The following is a 20,210-nucleotide window of genomic DNA, read 5'->3' on the forward strand; positions in this document are numbered from 1 at the left end:
CACACTTGATATAGAAGAGACTGAGGTAGTAAAACTGTTCCCTGTGAGTTTCTACGTGAATTAGCATGAACCTAAGAATGTACAGTAGTCGCCTTTATTGTTGGGCAATATGTTCCAAGACCCGCAGTGGATGCCTGAAACCGTGGATAGTACCAAACCCTATCTATACCTTTTTCATATACATCCATACCCATGATAAAGTTTAACTTATAAATTAGGCACAGTAAAAGATTAACAACAATTTTTGTTGTTAGTGCAATCGAGTTGATTCCGAATCCTAGCACCCCTGTGTACAGCAGAGCAGAGCACTGCTCAGTCTTTTTGCACCAATGCTCCGCTGCTATTCATGGAGTTTTCATGGCCAATTTTTTCGGAAGTGGGTGGCCAGGTCCTTCTTCCTAGACTGCCTTAGTTTGGAAGCTCCGCTGAAACCTGTCCACCACGGGCGACCCTGCTGGTATTAGAAATACTGGCGGGCTGGGCCGGCCCGTGACTTGGGGGTTAAGTGCACGCGCTCTGCTACTGGCAGCCTGGGTTCGGATCCCGGGTGCACACCGACGCACCGCTTCTCCGGCCATGTTGAGGCCGCTGCCCACATGCAGCAACTAGGAGGATGTGCAGCTATGACATACAACTATCTACTGGGGCTTTGGGGGAAAAAATAAATAAATAAATAAATAAACAAACAAATAAATAAATAAATAAAAATTTAGGGAAAAAAAAAAAAAGAAATGCCGGCGGCGTAACTTTCAGCATCACAGCAACAGCAACCACCAAAGTATGACAACCACAGATGGACGGTGTGGTTCCCTGACCGGGAAGCGCACCCAGGCTGGGCGGTGAGAGCACCCAATCTTAACCACCAGACCACCCGGGCTGGCATTAACAACAGTAACTAAAACAATTATAACAATACATTGTAATAAAAGTTATGTGAATGTGGTCTTTCTCAAAATAACTTATTGAACCGTACTCACTCTTCTTGTGAAGATGTGGGATGATTAAAATGTCTACGTGAAGAGATGGAGTGAGGTGAATGATGGAGGCCTCCAGACCGAGGCTCGTGAGGGCGTGGGGACGGACCGTCAGGCCACGACTGACCTTTGACGATAGCTCAGGAGGAGGATCACAAGCTTCCGGACCGCGGCGTCGGCGGGTAACGGGAACCGCGGGAAGTGAAACCGGGGATAAGGAAGGCTGCCATATCAGGAAACAGCTGTCATACAAACTGCACAGAGCTCCAGGGGTTCTCAACTAGGGGAAGGTTGCCTTCCTAGGAGGCAGCTGGAAATGTGTAGGCGTGATTTGCTTTTCTTTTTAGTTATCCCAAGCATTTAGTGGGGGGCCTCTCTTGGTGATAGTTAGTGGGGAGCCAGGGATACAGATTATCTTGCAGTGTGTGACAATCCTACATATAAATACAAAAACTTACAATAAAAATAAGAAAGCACTGACTCTTTTTATATTCCTCTTACAACAAAGCAGAACTCTCCCTATCATATATCCAGAGAAATGCAGATTTCTGGAAGAAGAGATAAAACACATCAAGCAGTTGGAGGAACTTGAGACAAAAGTCAATAACATCTTAAGTTAGTTTTTATTCAGACGTTTAAAAACTAACCTTTGACTCCTTCCTCTTCCTGAACAAAGCAGCCATTAAAGGCACTAGGTGGGCTGAGCATTGTAGGCATCCATGCTGGGGAGGGGCATTGCCATGGTTGTCAATATATTGCTGGATATGAAAGTCAATCTAATTGTAAATGTACGTACGTATGTTTCCATGTGTTTGTGCTTATACTCATACATTCCATGGCTCTGTTCACTGAGAAGGTCTGGGAACAATGACAATCCAAAAGCAATAAACATACCTAAATACTCAACTTGTGGTTTCTAAATGCCATTTTCCACTAAAAGAAAAAGAACTGTTTCTTAGAAAAATGACTGATTCCAGAGGAGGGAAAGTGCAAGATGAGTATGGAATATCTTGCTGTGCCAGAAAGTAAGGAAGAGCTCAAAGAATAAAGGGGACATGTCAAAAGGTCATAAGAGCCAGCTTAAAGGAACTTCCACTAGCAACATCTGGGACAATATGAGCATTAAAATAAATGATGATAGTAACAGATAACAACCCATTTAAAATCTTCACAGAAACATTTGCATGAAATTTTAGGAGTTTGCTGAGCACAGCACTCTCCCTTCACAAGGTCATTCATGTAACCCAGATTATAAACCCCTGATCTTCTATGTGTCAGTCATTGATTACTTCAATTTTATTTTCATGACAACCCTGCACCCTATACCCTGAAGGTATTGTTATCCTCATAATACAGCAGAGGAAACTGGGCCATATCAAATGGTATAACTGGGATTTCAATCAATGTGTCTTGCCTTCCCTAGATCCTTTCACCTACATACTTTTACCTACAAAATGGTCCTCAAAACTCACCCAACTAAACCTAGAGTCTTACAGTCAGCCTTCATCCATCCAATCAGCTTCCACCACATGCCAAATCTTTTAACCATTTTCCCACTCATCTGAGAAAAACAGAGTCTAGAAAAGCTGCCAAACCTCTCAAGAGACTCACAGAATTATTTTAATAGTTATCCCCTTGCTATGTGGTCTCTAGAGGCAGCTTCCTAAAAATGAGTCTAGCTTGTAGGGTCACTGCGAGCTATTTTTAAAAGTTCCTCAGTGAGGAACGGTTCCTTTGTACACAGCTTCTGCTTGTAACTACCAGGCTAATGATAAATAGGGATGTAGCTGGGCTTGGCTTTCTAAATTCTCAACCTCCTTCTTCTGGCCAGCTTACCTCCTTGGCGACAATGTATCCTCATCTCTAGAACCATTCCTCTGCCTTTCATTCTCTCTCAGTATTCAACAAGAAGGAACTTTATGGTAGTCAGGGTTTTGGAATAACTGATTACACATAACTGAAACTCAGGCAGGTGAAAACACTACTTCAACCACAGAGATACTTTTTAAAGATTTGTATGTCTCAATGTGAAATAAAAACTTTACTTTCTTGTACTTCCATGCATCAGCAGGCAAATGGACAAATTATTGTTGTTTGTTTGATTGATTGATTATAGGAGCAGAAGAGAGAATGAGTTGAAGTCCTGATAGATGAATTAAACATGGGTAGACTCAGGTTTTGTGGATCCCGAAGCATAAACAATTTGCGGGACTCTCTTTAAGAAAAATATGTAATTATGTATACAAAATTAAGTTAAAAAAAGTGAATACTTAGAATGAAAATTCACATCAAATCACAATTATTACACCATTCAAAATAACACAAATATCACAAAATCCAGAAAAACAACAATATTTTATTAGGTGACACGCCTCTGGCCCAGTCAGCACAGTGGGAGTTAGGAATATTCTAGAAACCAGTCCTATACTTGGATGGCCAGCAATAACTATACATGGAAGTGACAGAAAACCACATAAACATACCCCACTAAACCTGAATGACACGTCTGCAATTCATCTTCCCCTCAGTGGGATGCCCCTGCCACTCCAATACCATTCAACCTCAGGAGCAGTCAACCAAGGGGAAGTCTCAATTTGAGTCAGCCATCTTAAACAACTGCACATTTTGCAGAGAATGTTAAAGTGGAAGAGATCCAGGAAAACAGCTGCTACAACTTTCTTCATTTTGCCTGGTAGCAAATAATTATCTTTGTCTGAGACCATCACAGGGTCTTTGCCTTGGCGACGAATGTGGAAGGACACTCTGCTGCTGTTGGATGCCTCTCTCCTCTCATCCCTTCCTCCACTGTCCCTCCTCTGAACCTCACCTCCTCTAGCTTTGTCTCTGGATAAAGGTAGACTCTATACATTTAGTGTTTTTCGGCTTTGATTTCATTAGCAATTACAAAAATAAAGAGTTTGAGGAAAGGGATTCTGAAATAGACCATCTATTTTTTTTTCTTCACCTTATGAATAAGGAATCCTGCTCAAAGCAAGTTTATAATTCACATTCCCAGACTTCTAAAATAGTGGTTTGAATAATGTTCCATACTACTATCCCCATATCTGTGATTCTAGAATATATCTTTTCCTTTCAATATGATTCCAACTGCTAAGTTTGAAGTTTCTTCCTTGATTGCTCTTGACAGTAAGAGTATTGGCAACTCTTAATATCTTGATTTCCTTAACGTTCAGCCACACAAACTCCAACTTTCTTTTTTTTTTTGTGAGGAAGATCGGCCCTGGACTAACATCTGCCAATCCTCCTCTTTTTTTGCTGAGGAAGACTGGCCCTGGGCTAACATCCATGCCCATCTTCCTCCACCCTATATGGGACACCGCCACAGCATGGCTTGACAAATGGTGCATCGGTGCGCGCCCGGGATCCGAACCGGCGAACCCCGGGCCACCGCAGCAGAGCGCGCGCTCTTAACCGCTTGCGCCACCAGGCCGGCCCCCAAACTCCAACTTTCAATACGGTGTTTGTCCTTTAAAAAGTTTTCCTAAAAATCAAATTTACATCAAACCTTAAGGAAGTACTTACCATACTGTATGGCAATCATGTCTCTCAACTAGATTAGGAGCCACTTCAAGGCAAAGACTGTCTGGTTCACATTTATATACACAGTACACAGTACAGAGGCAAAGACTAACCACTAAATGTTTGCTGGGCAAACTAATGCACATTTGAATGAAGGATATACATCACTAAAACATGCACTTAGTTTATAGAGGTATGACCATCAATGGGAACACTTGGAACTTCACTTTGCTTCTGTAATGTAACCGTTACCACACAAGGCAATAACCATTGTATAAGTCGATGGAGGTTTAAATTATTTTCAGATAATCTTAAAAGGTTAGCCAGTGGAACTTCCAACTCTTGTAATCTAGGAAGAAAACCCCCCAGCTCACTCCACCCTAAAACATAAAAAGCCATGATGAACCTTTTCCGGTTCCATTATGGACAGATTTCTACCACTTACCTTCTGAATCCATTGCCCTGAGGTGCCATACTCTCCAGAGTCTTCATTTTCTACCTTACTGTTAAGAAAAAGTTGATAAAAGAGTTCTTTTCTTGGATTTTGAACTTGGGAAGATCCTGGTATTTCTTTTTACCACTGGATGCCAGATGAGATTGTGGGAAATCTTCGCTTTTATTTTACTTGGTTCTTCTGCTTTGATTTCCTTTGCTCAAGGGTGCCATAAGTATCAGATACCCATCTAGACTCTTAAAAATATGTAGAGGTAGATGTAAGAGAAACAACATAAAGCAATAGTATTTTGGTTCCGCCTGGCAAGAGGAGCAAATTTCTGAAAGGGTTTTCAGAAACTGAATGTAAAGGCAGCGGCTCAGACTTTTTTATTTCGGGGACAAATAATCAACTTCTTGTGGTAGTATAGTAGTAGACCAAATCTACTATTAGCATCATTTCAAAGCAAAAGATAATTTAATATCACAAACTCTAGAAACACTCCTAGAATAAAGAACAATACTTTAAATTCTATCACTGTAGCTTCATGAAAAACATATTACTTTGTTCTATTCTCCTTATCCTTATGCTACACAAGAGCAAACACCCCATTACATTCAGAAACCTGACTATGAGCTCTATTCTTACTTGGCATTCCTGGAGTCTAATATTTATATACTTTTAATAAACTGTAGATAAACTTCATATTTATTTTTAAATAAACTTTTTATTTTAGAATAGTTTTAGAGCTACAGAAAAATTGCCAAGGTCGTAGAGAGACCTCTGTGTACCCCATACCCGGTGCTCCTATTAACGTCTTACGTTAGTAGCGTACATTTATCACAACTAATGAACCAATATTGATACTAAAGTCCACACTTTGTTCAGGTTTCCTTAGTTTTTACCTAATGTCCTTTTTCACTTCCAGGATCCCACCTAGGAAATTACATTACATTTAGTCATTATGTGTCCTTAGTCTCCTCTTGGCTCTAACAGTTTCTCAGAATTTCCTTGTTTTGATATTCTTGAAAGTTTTGAGAAGTACTGGTCAGGTATTTTGTGGAATGTCCTTCAATTGGGATTTTTCTTCTGTTTTCTCATGATTAGACTGGTGTTATGGGTTTTGGGGAGGAAGGCCACAGAGGTAAAGCGCCATTCTGATCACATTATATTAAGTGTACATACTAATAACATGACATGTTGTTGACACTAATCTTGATCACTTGGCTAGGGTGATGTTTGTCAGATTTCTCCACTGTCAAGTTTCTATGATTACTATGCTGACTAGTGTTCTGTTGTACACACACACCAGTGTATTTATCTACTCTCCTACTGATGGAAACCTGGACAGTTTCTAATCTGGAGCTATTATGAATAAAGCTGCTATGAATATACTTAAATTTTTTGCAGACGTGTGTTTACTTCTCTTGGGTAAACACTTAAGTGTAAAACTGCTGGGTTGTTGGGTAGGTGTATTTTTAGTCTTATAAAAAGAACTACTAGAACTTTTTATAAAGTGGTTTTATCATTTCCAACGTGGCTATATCACAAAGTATGAGTTCCAGGTGCTTCATATACTTGTCACCATTTAGCAGTGCCAGAGTTTGTAATTTTAGCCATTCCAGTGGGTATATAGTGGTATCTCATTCTGGTTTTAATTAGCATCTCCCTGATGACACAGGATGTTGAGTGACACATCTTTTAAAATAATTGTGAATGTAAGGCTGTCTCTGAACAGACTCTTGGTTAGGAACAAAAAGTCTCCAGTAAGAAATTGAAACTTGGAAGCTGGGGCCTTCCACTTCTAGCCAAGGAGAAATTAATAGGGACCGGATGTACTCTTCCATCTTACAGAACTAAAAAACTGAATAAAATACATGAAACAATAGTTTTAAGATACTGAACAGGCAGCACAGGACAGTGATCCTTGAAAGAAGGAAAATTATGAGGTGAACTCTGATTTCTCCAGCTTACTGACTGAAGTCCCAGCCACAGCACAGGGAAGAAGAACCTAAGTGAGCCCAATGGTCTCCCTGAGTTGAGAATCCAGTGAGGCAAAGGCAACTAGAAACCAGAGAGAAGAGTATCAGAAAGGAGAACTGCAAAGAGAGAGAGCTCTTGAGATTGGCAGAGTTCCTTCACGTCCTCAGCTGAGTTCTGATCAATAGATGCATTTGAGGAAATTACCCAATGTTGGGGAAAGAACCAGCAGAAAGGAACAGGCAGAAAAATCCTCGGGACTCAAACAAAGGTGAGAACAGTTACTGTTCCCACCAGCTAAAGTCAGAAAACTTTGTAATACAGGGGGCATTGGTGAAGTACTCAGAAGGGTGTTTCCTCAGTTGTGAGTGAAAATCAGCACTAAATTAAAGGCTGCTCTTGTCTTAAAAGCAAGCCTCAAAAGAATCAAACCTGTTTCCTAGGTTTCCTAGTAATTTAGCTGCATTCCAAAACAAAGTTCAGGAATATTTAAAGAAATACTAAAACATCCAGTACTCAACAAGGCAAAATTCAGTGTCTGGCATCCAGTCAAAGATTTTCAGGAATGCAAACAAGCAGGAAAATATGACCCACAATGAGAAGAAAATTCAATCAACAGACACAAGTTCCAAAATGACACAGAAGATAACATTAGTAGACAAGGATATTGAGTCAGCTATTTTTAATATATTTAAGAAAATAGAGGAAAGCATGAACATGTTAAGGAGAGACATGGAGGGGAAAAAAAAGACCCAACTTGAACTTCTAGAGATTTTAAAAAAAAGGTCTGAGATGAAAAATATACTAGATGAGTTAAACACCAGATTAGACACTGCAAAAAAAAATTAGTGAACTCCAAGACATAGCAATAAAAACTATCCAAGGTGAAACACAGAGAGGAAAGAAAAAAACTGGAAAAAAAATGTACAGAATGTCAATGAGTTGTGAAACAAATTCAATTTTTTTAAATAACAGACAAAAAATTTATTGCGTTACAAGCCAGCAACAAATACAGCTGAATAATTACAAACATGGTATTTCTAAATTCTCAAATGGAGTGACAAGACCAGAAAGTGCTCTTCCCCTTAAAATGCTAAAACTGAAATCCACTACTTTTACCAACAACTTTAATATTTCAAGCAGAATCAATACTTAAAGAAGCAAAGAAGGGGTCGGCCCAGTGGCACAAGCGGTTAAGTGCGCCCGCTCTGCTGCAGTCTCCTGGAGTTCGCTGGTTCGGATCCTGGGCGCGCACCGAAGCACCGCTTGGCAAGTCATGCTGTGGCAGCGTCCCATATAAAGTGGAGGAAGATGGGCGTGGATGTTAGCCCAGGGCCAGTCTTCCTCAGCAAAAAGAGGAGGATTGGCAGATGTTAGCTCAGGGCCGATCTTCCTCACACACACACACAAAAAAGCAAAAAAAACTGTTATCAAATTTACTGCATACATTTGATTGTGTAATTGAAAAGCCTTTTACGCTTGATCCAGGTCGTACTATTAAGTAACATTTTATGTAACCATCCTAACTATTAAGAATCTAACACCCTTTTCTATCAACACATTCTTCTGCACAAAGAGCTGTCAAAAAAATTACTGTAAAATCCAACAATGCATTGCAACTGTATTTCTACTTCTTTCCTCAGGATGAAAAAATTAGTCAGTCTTGAACCCGACCTGAGATAAAAACCTTAGTGATCTAAGAACCTCAATGACCTCAGTGCAAGAAATACAAGAAAACTATAGCAAGGATGCATCATATTACAATTGCTGGGGGTTGAGCACTTTTTCATGTGCTTTTTGGTCAACTGTGAAGTGTCTATTTAAATTTCTTGCCTATTCTTTAATCTTTTTTTTTTTTTTTGTAGTTCTTTCCATATCCTGAATACCAGTCCTTTGTCTCATGTTTTGCAAATATTTTATCTCAAGCTATGATATGTCTATTTTCTTAACAGGTTTTTGTGCGTGTGTGTGTGAGGAAGATTAGCCCTGAGCTAACATCTGTTGCCAATCCTCCTCTTTTTGCTTAGGAAGACTGGCCCCGGGCTAACATCCGTTCCCATCTTCCTCTACTTTATATGTGACGCCGCCACAGCATGGCTCGATAAGCGGTGCCTAGGTCCATGCCCAGGATCTGAACCTGCGAACCCTGGGCCTCCAAAGTGGAGTGCGCGAACTTAACCACTATGCCACCTGGCCGGCCCCTGAACAGCTTTTTTGATAAACAGTTTTTAATAGATTTCTGTGAAATCTATTTTGTCATTAAAACAAATTTTATGGTCCTTGCTGCTTGTGCCCTAAGAAATCTTTGTCCACTCCTAAAATTACCAAACTATTCTGACTTCCTCTAAAAACTTTATGGTTTTAGCTTTTACAATGAGGTATATGGTTCCTCTTGAATCAATTTTAATGATTAAAATTTTTTAAATAAAATTTTTTGTTTTATTCCTAGAATTCAGTTCTTTTTCTGAGGTTGATATTCAATTTCAACAGCCTATTCAGCTGACATACTATCAACTTTAGACATCAACCACTTATCCAAAACATAGGGGGACTACCTACTATAATGATAGAAATTAAATTATGTGGAAAAAAATTACATTTCACACTCTAAGGAACTGTTAAATATAGATATGAAAGAACAAGTAAATATACACATAAACACAATTACAGTAATTCCTATATCCTATCATTGCTAACTATTTAAAGTAATTCTACTAACATTGTTTCATTTTAGTCTTTTGGAATTTTCTATTCATAAGTATAAATTGTTTCAGTGTAGAATTACAGAAAGAAAAATGCATTCCAAATAAACAAAATAGATGTTAAAGCTAATTTTTGTAGAGTACTATTTAAAAAAATACACCTCCCTCATTTTTAATACTTCAGCAATGGGTACTCAATATATTCAAAGTGAGTTATACATTTAAAATTTTGATTTTATTAATCCAAATTTGTCCTCAGCCATGTTACCCTGTGTGTAATTACTTTTGTGTAACAGATCATCTGCCGGATTGAAGAACAGTGGTTAAAATTTGTCTGCCAAATGGAAACATCATATTGCTCCAGGGTCCTGCAATTCTTTTGGCACCCTCTGAGTCTTTAAAAGTTATACTGAAATAAAATGCAAACATGCAAATTAAGTTAAAAAGCACTTGACAGAAAAACTGTAAAAGTGGACTCAGGAGATAATATTTGTTGTATGTTTTACTATTTATGAGCAAACAAGCAGCATTTAATTCAATGGCTATAATCTTTCCTATACAATACACCAACTGAATAAGAAATATACAGTATTGTCCATCTTTTTAAAAATTCCTTTAGTGACCTCACAATTAGCAAAGTGCAAGCAATCAGGGGGTTTTGTCTACCAACGAACTACAGTCCTATAAGAAAAAAACACTATGATGGGCCTCATTTCCTTCAAGTCTTTACTCAGAAATCACCTCAGTGAGGTTTTCCCTCGATGCTGTATTTAAAATTTTAACTTTATCTCTACCCTCCAACTTCATATTCTCCCTTCTCTGATTCCCCCTACCTCCCACTCACTGGATCTTATCACTACCTAATATATCCTATATTTGACTCCCCCACTAGACTCTAAGCTCCTGGAGGGCAGAGATTTTGATGTTTTGCTCAATGCTGTATGTAAGGCAGTTTCTGGAATATTGTAGGCACTTAATAAATATTTATTGAACAAATAATTAAATGAGTATAAACCAAAATATTCCTGGAGAAAACACTCTTTGTGAAGTCATTTCCAGCTAACAATAAATGAATGTCCTCTAATTGACATGATCTGTAACCATTCCTGAAGCCAAAAATAGCTATTCATTTTTCTCATGCTAACACAAAGAGAAGTCAATATCAGATTTAGGAATATATAGCCACATATTTAATGTAAACTCTTTATTTTATCTTACATATGATAAAACTGAGGTCAAAAGTGACAATAATTCAGTTTTATTTAATTAGTATGGGCTGAATGCCTAATAAGTGCAGAAAATAGCTAATTACAGCAGAAATTGGGTGAAAAGAGGCTATTCATGAATCTTAGATTAATATTCTTTGCACAAAATTATCCTGCTACTTCATTTAAGAAAATGAATAGTCTTTTGACAAATGGGAGAAAAGAGGGGAATAACTACCCATAGGGAGTTACAAGGAAAAAGAAAAAAAACAAAAACATCCACAATGGGATAGAAAAAATATACGATCTCTGAATCAATAGGCCCAACCAACATAATAGTTTGTAGCTAAAAAGGAGTCCAATACTAACAGAAGACAAGCATTTGAACAGGCTATATCTCGTTTTTCTTTTTTCTTAGGAAGGAAACAAAAATAAGTGAAAATGTTCACCATTTTGAAGAGAAAAGTTGACATTAGCTTTTTGACCATCCTTAGTGTCCATGTCAAAGTCTTCATGGCATACAACCAACTCAGCTATAAACCCACGATATAGACATAATGAGATGAGTGGGAGTTAAAAGATGAGATTGTACGACTATTTGAGACACTGGGTTCAAGCTCTAGGATCAGAAGTGTATTTAAATCTTATTCTTTAAGCCACCTAAAGCTCTGTGAAGACACAGGATGATCCACATTCAAAAAACCACTTAGTTTTATTTTGCTGAATAGAGCCATACACCATGATAGACAATTTCTAATTAGGAGATGGCTCAGAAAGTGTGTATGAATTCAGAGAATGTTGAGACGCTATGCTTTGCAGTACTGAGAATTTAATCTTTCATTTGAAAGAATAAAATCTATCCAGTGAAGTTCCAATTATAGATTTCATAATGAATTCTACTTATTGCTTCCTGGACCTATCGATTCCATTAATGGATGAATATCTCTTTTGAATCATAACTCAAGAAGAAACGTCACTATTTTACCAATGATATTTATGTCAGAAACAAGAAGATAATGAGTCCATTCTGCTTGGATGCATTGGTCATTTATGCATAGCCATTGGAATTCTGGGGAAAATACCAAAGATAATCAAAATGCATACGAATATTAAGATAAAATGATATGCTTTTCATTTCAGACAAATCAATGAGGGTAGAAGGGCGAACAGAGCTCTGATTATAGTGCAGTGGGCAGGGGATGTAGGGTGGAGGGCAGGAATAAACAAATTGTCAAATAAAATTCCACAAATCATGCAAAGCAAGATTATAAGGGTTCCCAGTCAATTTGGTAAAAATCTAAAATACAAATAAATGACCTTGGAAGCATTCACATTGACTAGAGTCCAATACAAAAAACAAAAGAATTCTACTGGTCTAATTTAGGATATTAAAATATTATTTGGAATCATTTCACAATACATACACATATCAAATCATTATGTTGTACACTTAAAACTAATACAGTGTTATATGTCAATTATATCTCAATTTAAAAAAATATTTGGTTTAAAGTATAAACTCTTTTGCACTTAATTCGTGGTACCAAGACAAGATGCTTAAACAAACCAGTTAGTAGTTATAACCATCGTTCTCTTCAAATTTGCTTTGAAAGGCTAAAAAAACCTAAACCAAACCGATTACTTAAATTAATGTGCAGTTTGTGCAAGTTCACAGTATACTCAGGGAGAATTCAAGTTTAAAAAGAGTAAATCAATAGTATTTTAGAAATACACGTTATTCCATCCAATAATGAATTCTATGTCCTTTCCCCTCATATTACTCCTCTACAATTTTTGAAACTCAAAATAATAACTTTAATTTTTTAAATGTAGCTCTTTTATAATAAGAACGGTTATAAATACCAGGTGAGATTCTTTTCAAGTTCAACATGTGAGAACTTTCACATACGAAATAAATGTCTTACTTTGCTGTAATCTTGTTATAAGATACTTATTTTAGTAATGCTGATGTATCTCAAAAATATATTTGGAATGCTTCTTTTGGAAAAACACATGAACTATCATTAGGATATATTCACAATTCATTTCAACCAAAGAGTATTATCCAACTTAAGCACTTACCACTCAGTCTTATTTAAAATATCAGTTATTTCCAAAATATTTAATCTACACCAAAAGACAGGAATCTGCTGTATTGAGATTATTCAAATGAATGTGAACCACAAGCCTTAAGTAATTCCAAAAGAAGAGTTTCAAAATTGCCTTCAATAGTGACAATAGCACTGAAACATAATATACAGCCTCTCAAGACAGTTCTATGGAAGAACATTTATTTATAAATTCTACTATTTGTTAAAAAAAAAAAAAGCCTGTTATCTCTTATATTCATTCCCTTTATAACTATAATCCTTCATTTTGGGTTTTAGATGTAAAAAGCATCAAAAAGAATTTTACTTTTTCTTTTCATTTCATTTGAATTTTTCATTCAAATGACCTCAATTTCTGTTCTGTAAAATAAAAATTTAATATTTCTAATTCTAAATACTTCAAATTTAAAACAAGCCTTATTTAACATGGGCTTAAATAATAGCCATAGACTTGTTTAGAATGGGAAAGGTTCTAATTTTTGACAGAAAATGAATTTTAATTTGGGAAAAATCACCTGAGTATTTATAAAATTTTAAGTATGCTCACACACAGGCAACACAAATAAATTTCTTGCTCTGATGAACTTTCAAAATGTATTTTAATCTCATTCCAAAAAGAAAGGAAATTTCTAGATACAAATACACCTCATTCAATCACATTTTAACATACATTCAGCAACTTAAAATATTATAAGGATTCAATATTTTCATCTTTTATAATCTCAATATATTATATATTTAATATATAATATATATATATATATACACACACACAATACATACAGGTAGTCAGCAGGATTACAAAGTAATTTTTTAAAAGTCTCATCAATGTTGATAAATATTTTTAGACTATTAAAGAGAACCATTTAGGATCATAGAATAAAATGAAATATGGGAGGCCCAAACATGACAGCAAGATTGCAAATGTTCATACAGTCAACCATTTAAAAAGATTCCTCAAGTTGGCTAGAACACATTTTAAAACAATACTCTTGCTACTCTCAGGCAGCAGTACTTGTAGATATTAAGCATGTACATCTCCATTATATTTAAAATTACTATTCAGCTTTCTTTACTGTAATATACAGTAGCTATTTCTTCCTTTCTGTTGGATTTTATTGTTGTTGTCTGAAGAAGGACTAATATATTAATTACCAACAGAAGCGACTTTAGCTCCTCTCCCTCCCCTAAAGCATGGCTCAGTGTGAAGATTGTTCTATAGGCAGCCATTATGAATACTAACAGTACCTTAATACCATTAAGAGCAATCAATCAATAACCGGAGTCATGTGAGAAGTTTCAAAGACTGCTGGAGGTTTCTGTAAACCAAGGTAATCAGAAGTATTACCCTTGTAGATAGCTCTCTCACATCAGTTAATACAAGGAGTTAAAATTCCAATGCCACAGTATAGCAGTTAACAATCTATTCTGTAATTTTAAATATTATACCATTAATTCACCCTGAGAATACAGAGGAAGCATTTAAAACAAGATATTCTGATATGGTTTTTTTCCTTTGCATTTGCTTTCTTCTGGTTTTCGTCAGCCGTTCCAGGGCACCGACACTTGAATTCGAAGTATGACTTGGATATCCTTTTGTGTTAACTGAGATTCACGCCACAGTCAGATACTGGTGATAGAAAAGCCCAAAAAGGCTTGTAGAAAAGAGACAAGCAGCGATCCACCAGGTCAGGAAAGACAGAAGCCCTCGAAAAAGCAGAGGGGTGAAAATGTTTTTTAAGCTGCTCAGTGCCACCGTTATTTGTGTGACAGTCACCTTCATCTTCCCATCAGCAGACGGTAATTCAGACTGAACAGAATGGGAGAGCAGACCATGGTCCACTGGCAAGGTAGAGACAGGTTCTGGATAAATCCCCCAGGAATGATTACCTAGAAAATTCAAGACACAAATAAAACTTGGAGAATAATTCCAAACTTCCTTATTCAAAAAATAATACTAAATTCCTTAACTTATATTTGAAATTAAGAACAAAAAGTTTAGTGATATAAAAAGTTACTTTATGCTGAAATAAAGTAAAATAATAATCTTTCTGCATACCTAGTAAAAAATTCACTTAACTTGACCAGACTACAATCTGGCTTTATCATTAAAAGTACACATAAAAGCTAAAAGTCTAATTTACTTTTAATTAACTGCACTAAAATCTGCTAAAATAATAAAAACAGTTTTCTCCTTGTATAATACATGAATCAGTTACCTCTACTGGATTGACAGGGACAGACTCAATAACTTCTTAGAAATCTTTTCTACCCGTAGAATATCAGAATAAATTTCTTTCTCAGAAACTATCTATGATTTCAATGTGAGAGACTATTAATAGCTTCCAGAAGTTTTTTCATCATATACTTTCCTATGTTGGATAGGATATGAGTCACATAATTTATAATTGTGCTGCTCCTTTATGTTCCATAGATTCCTAAAGGACATTTACATCTATCAACAGCTCTATGGGATCTACTAAGCCCACCTAAATAATACTTTTAGTCCCTTTGGGCTTCTTAAACCCCCACATTGGCAGACTGCTTGATCTAAGCAAAAAGAAATGATCAATAGAATAATGGATAGTTCCTGAATAATACCACACAGGGACTTGATAGGTTAGTGAACAGACTCATAGGAGAACTTTGTTCTTCCATTGAGAAATCTTTGCTCTTTCAACATAAGTTATCTAAAGTAGAACTCACCAAAGGACTCTGTAATTCATGTAAGTTTACAGGTATCTTGTGAAAATTTAAATGTTAGGCACTAACAAAATCTTAAATCATCCTCTTATAGCACAAAATAACTAAGATCAACAGTGCTTACTCAAGTGACTCAGTAAATTTGGAATTAATTTTTAGCAAACAATTCTTATAAGTAAAGCAAAACGTTATAAAACTGTATGGTCCTGAGTTTTCAAAATCAAGATGATGAATCAACTTCTACAGCTAAAAGTTTCCCATGTTTCCTTTTAAAACTTTTAAAGAGAGAAATGATTTTAAGAGGCGTATTTCACGTAGGTAACAAAAAGCATTATTAATTACAGGCAGAAAGTAAAACCTGTTTCCCAGTTGCCAGGGCACGCCTACCTAGTGTTTTCAAAAGCAGAGTTGTATGAAGCAGCATCACCAGAGGTGCCACATACTGCAGTGCAACGACACAAAGGTAATAAAAGACTCGAGCCACCTGCAACCAACAACATTCTTAAGTGTCTAATATGGCTGACATGTTATAAATGAATTAAACGTTCATATAATTGTCAAACTGAGTTGCTTAAGAGATAAGTTATCCTTTCTTTGGAAGGAAATTAAATGGTAGTTAAGTTTGCACTTTATGAATGCCCCCAAACTGACTTCAGAAAGGCTCAATTTGAAGATAAGTTTTTTAAAATGTGAAAATATTAAAATAAATTCTTTAAAAACAGTTCTTAAGTGATTAATATAAATTGAAGAAAATAACCATTAAATTCAAACGGTATTCACTTACATTTCAAATATAAAATAAAATGCTAAAATCTCTAAAGACACCTAAAACATCAAACTAAATAACAACAGGCAGAGTCATATACAAGCATAAACCCCTCATAAATAAAAACATTAAATGCCCATGCTATATGAACATATTTGACTGAGATCAAATTATAGAGTACGAAAATACATAAAAAGTAAAACAGAAAAAAAGTTGTTTAAATCTTGATAAAACTCTCCTGACTTATGAAAGAGAGTCAAAAACAGAGGACTCAACACCAAATCTCTTAAAAAGACATGATCAGATTATAGGTCCAGTCCACTATAATGGCGGATGGATTCCTAGCACTTTCCTTCTCTGGAAGTCCCATTAACTTAAATATTTACATTCCATGTTCAAGTACTTGGAATAATGTTAAAAGGAATAAATATAGTCACTAAAACTAATATTTCCTACCCTTTAAGCCATAAAGGCTGGACAATATACTGTAATGTCTTTCAAATCAATTAGAGGTCCCATTTAGCAATAGTAGACATATCACAGATTTGTACCACCCAACTGTATGATACTTAAACCACTTCAGGCAGGAAGAATTGAGACCTTTTCTTCACTTAGCACCAAAATCAGATCAAGGTCTGTCTGATATCTGTCAGTTTAAGATTATCCCATTTATTTACAATAAGAATATTATGCGGTAAAATTACTATCTATTAAAGGAAAGCAAATTCTTTCTTTTCTTACAACACAGTATTTGCCATTCTTCATACTACAGTATAAAACTTACCATTTTCTGTAGCTCAACCGTACTTATTCGCCCTGCTTCTTTCTTCATCTGATCCACACATTTCTGGGCTAAATTTAAGTAAGCTTGAAGGTGACTACGCATCATGGCCAACCGCAAAGCACACAGCAGGATTATTAACCAGAGTCGCAGAGTATCGAATGTAGCTTCTGTCATTCTACAGATCAAAAAGTTGATATGGTGCTCTCAAAGACCAAAATATGCTAGCAGGCTAGTTATATGTGTTAATGTTCACCATTTAAGATATAGGAAGTCTAGGGGCCGGCCCCGTGGCTTAGCGGTTAAGTGCGCGCCCTCCACTACTGGTGGCCCGGGTTCGGATCCTGGGCGTGCACTGGCGCACCGCTTGTCCGGCCATGCTGAGGCGGCTTCCCACATACAGCAACAAGCAGGATGTGCAACTACGACATACAACTATCTACTGGGGCTTAGGGGAGAAAAAGGGGGAAAAAAAAGGAGGAGGATTGGCATGGATGTTAGCTCAGGGCTGATCTTCCTCACACACACACAAAAAAGATATAGGAAGTCTATACTTAGCTATATACTTGGAGATATAAAACAAAAGTATTCCACTCTGCCATAGACTTATCCATATAATACTCTCACTTGCATACTAGAACCAGATAGATAAATGTATCATGAAAGTAAAGTAGTAACAGATACCCAGAAGAAAAAAGTAGAGCAATACTTGGGATCCTTTTCTCTACCTACCCTCCTCCACGGGAAACAAACTGGCTATGAAATGAAAAGAGAAGTTGGGTGCTCTTAAACTGGAACCTAGGAGAAAGAAAGAAGGAAACTACAAGAAATTCCAGGTGAGAAGATGTACCCTGAGGCCATTGTTTTGAGAAACTAGACTACTGTTGAGGGCTCCTTAAAGGACTTGAGAAAGAAGAGGTAATTTCTGATGTCCTTCTGGGGTTTAATGTTTTTAAAAGACCATGTTTTCGGGGCTGGCCCGGTGGCGCAAGCGGTTAAGTGCGCGCGCTCCGCTGCGGCGGCCCGGGGTTCGCTGGTTCGGATCCCGGGCGCGCACCGAAGTACTGCTTGGTAAGCCATGCTGTGGCGGCGTCCCATATAAAGTGGAGGAAGATAGGCACCGATGTTAGCCCAGGGCCGTCTTCCTCAGCAAAAAAAAAAAGAGGAGGATTGGCGGATGTTAGCTCAGGGCTGATCTCCTCACAAAAAAAAAAACAAAAAAAACAAAAAAAACAAAACAAAAAAAAGACCATGTTTTCTGGTCTTGATAAAAGATCACATTGTGAGTAGTTTGAAAGTAATGACTAGACCATGCTCGGCATCTAGTCTAATCTCCAGTAGAGATCGGGTACCTAACATGTGACTGCTGAAACGTGTGGAGTGATCTGCCAGATGGGATCTGAAAGGGTCTCCCTCAAATTCTTAAGACCATGAGGGTAGAATGGATGGCTATAAATAAGAATGAATGGGAAAAGATAAAAACTTTACAACACTTCTCCCCAACACAGGTTCCATCATCACCTTTTCCTCCTGTGCACTTTAAGCACCTAGGAAATGGACTAAAACTACAATACAGGAGAAGTTGCCAGAGGAAATACAGCTGAAGGACAGTACAAGGAACAGAAAAGGCAGAGCAGATGTGAAAGTGTACAGTTTTGTTGGAACTATTTATGAAATGGAAGTTAGAAATGGGCATAGAACAAATGCTTTATTATGTATGCTCTCTTTTGGTTTCCTTTTTACAAGGTCATGAGTGCAGGAAATTCACATAAAATTCCAATGGAAAAGCACGGTTGGCTAGGAAGGATAAAGGCCTAACTTTTCATTTTTTTTCTGTTGAGGAAGATTCACAGTGAGCTAACATCTGTGCCAATGTTCCTCTATTTTGTATGTGGGACGCTGCCACAGCATGGCTGACGAGTGGTGTAAGTCTGCACCCAGAATCTGAACCCACGAACCCAGGCAGCCGAAGTGGAGCATGCCGAACTTAACCACTATGCCACAGGGGTGGCCCCAAGGTCTAACTTTTTATCCACATTTCCATTATTATGAACAATGAGCTTAAGGAGTCAGCCATGTGAGACAAGGCCACCCACAGCCTTGAACCTTTCCAGGGGCCCAGAGACAATACGGCGCTCCCTGGAGCTGTGCAGCAGGGATGCCTGACTGGTAGCATCCTGAAGACAGCTATTACATAGACTCTGAGGGTGATAATAGGAATGAAGGGAATGGAATAAGGCACTGAATCAAAAAATATTCACTCAGTTTATAAGGAGTTCAGGATTTAGGATAATAGTCATTAAAGAGTATCTTCTAATTCAGACTATGTAACTAACCTCATAAAGATCTGGTAAACTGATCTGATGGGTAACTCAGGAAAGAGCCTGAGCTGGGATAAAATACATAGATAAAGAACAGGCAGGAGAAATTTCTCCAAATTCCTAAAGCCATTCTAGGTTTCCCTGTATATGTTCTCTTTTGGTTTTCTTCTCACAAGGTCACGAGCACATATGGACTCTGTTTGCCTACATTTTATTTTTTTGATGCCAAATCAGAACACATGGATGGATTTAAATACACTTCCAGGTTGAAACTGCATTATAACCATTTTTGCTTCTGACTACAAATAGAGACCTTTCTACAAACCATTTAGTCCAAGTGACAGACGAAGACCTGTCACTTGCTTTCTTCTTGATCTCATTCTCTTTGATTGATGGGCAGCCATTCTTTCTCAATCTACCACATGGACTTTGGATTTTAAACAAAAATTTAAAATTATCTCTGTCTCATCACTTAATGTAATGGTCTGACAAATAAAGAAGAATAGGATGGAGCAGAGATAAGACTGTAATTTTGTTTGAATTGTTTATAAAACAGGTCAGAAATGGGGATGGGACAAAGGAAATAAAGCTATAGGAAGAGGATCCTAGGTCTTTGTATACAACCAATTTTTTCCTATAATTTAATATACACCCAAGGAAAAAATTCCTTATCCCCATTTCCTTTAGCATAGTCTTC

At 37.1% G+C, this 20,210-nt stretch overlaps 1 protein-coding gene across 5 annotated transcripts in view; it reads right to left on the reverse strand.

The window, feature by feature from the left end:
* Positions 1 to 13,522: 13,522 nt before the first annotated feature.
* The window catches only part of TMEM161B (transmembrane protein 161B), a 70,498-nt gene continuing 63,810 nt past the window's right edge, over positions 13,523 to 20,210 (reverse strand). For 4 of the 5 annotated variants that reach the window (XM_058527498.1, XM_058527372.1, XM_058527316.1 and 1 more), the window contains 3 exons: positions 17,196 to 17,370; positions 16,033 to 16,129; positions 13,523 to 14,832 (listed from right to left, as the gene is read on the reverse strand). In XM_058527498.1, coding sequence (XP_058383481.1) covers positions 14,555 to 14,832; positions 16,033 to 16,129; positions 17,196 to 17,370 — 550 coding nt within the window. In that variant the 3' untranslated portion in view covers positions 13,523 to 14,554. Of the gene's footprint in view, positions 14,833 to 15,161; positions 15,211 to 16,028; positions 16,130 to 17,195; positions 17,371 to 20,210 lie in introns of all 5 variants that reach the window. The other variant, XM_058527433.1, reaches the window with a different exon arrangement.

This window comes from Diceros bicornis, chromosome 1 (genome assembly GCF_020826845.1).
Source record: "Diceros bicornis minor isolate mBicDic1 chromosome 1, mDicBic1.mat.cur, whole genome shotgun sequence".
Lineage (NCBI taxonomy): Eukaryota > Metazoa > Chordata > Mammalia > Perissodactyla > Rhinocerotidae > Diceros > Diceros bicornis.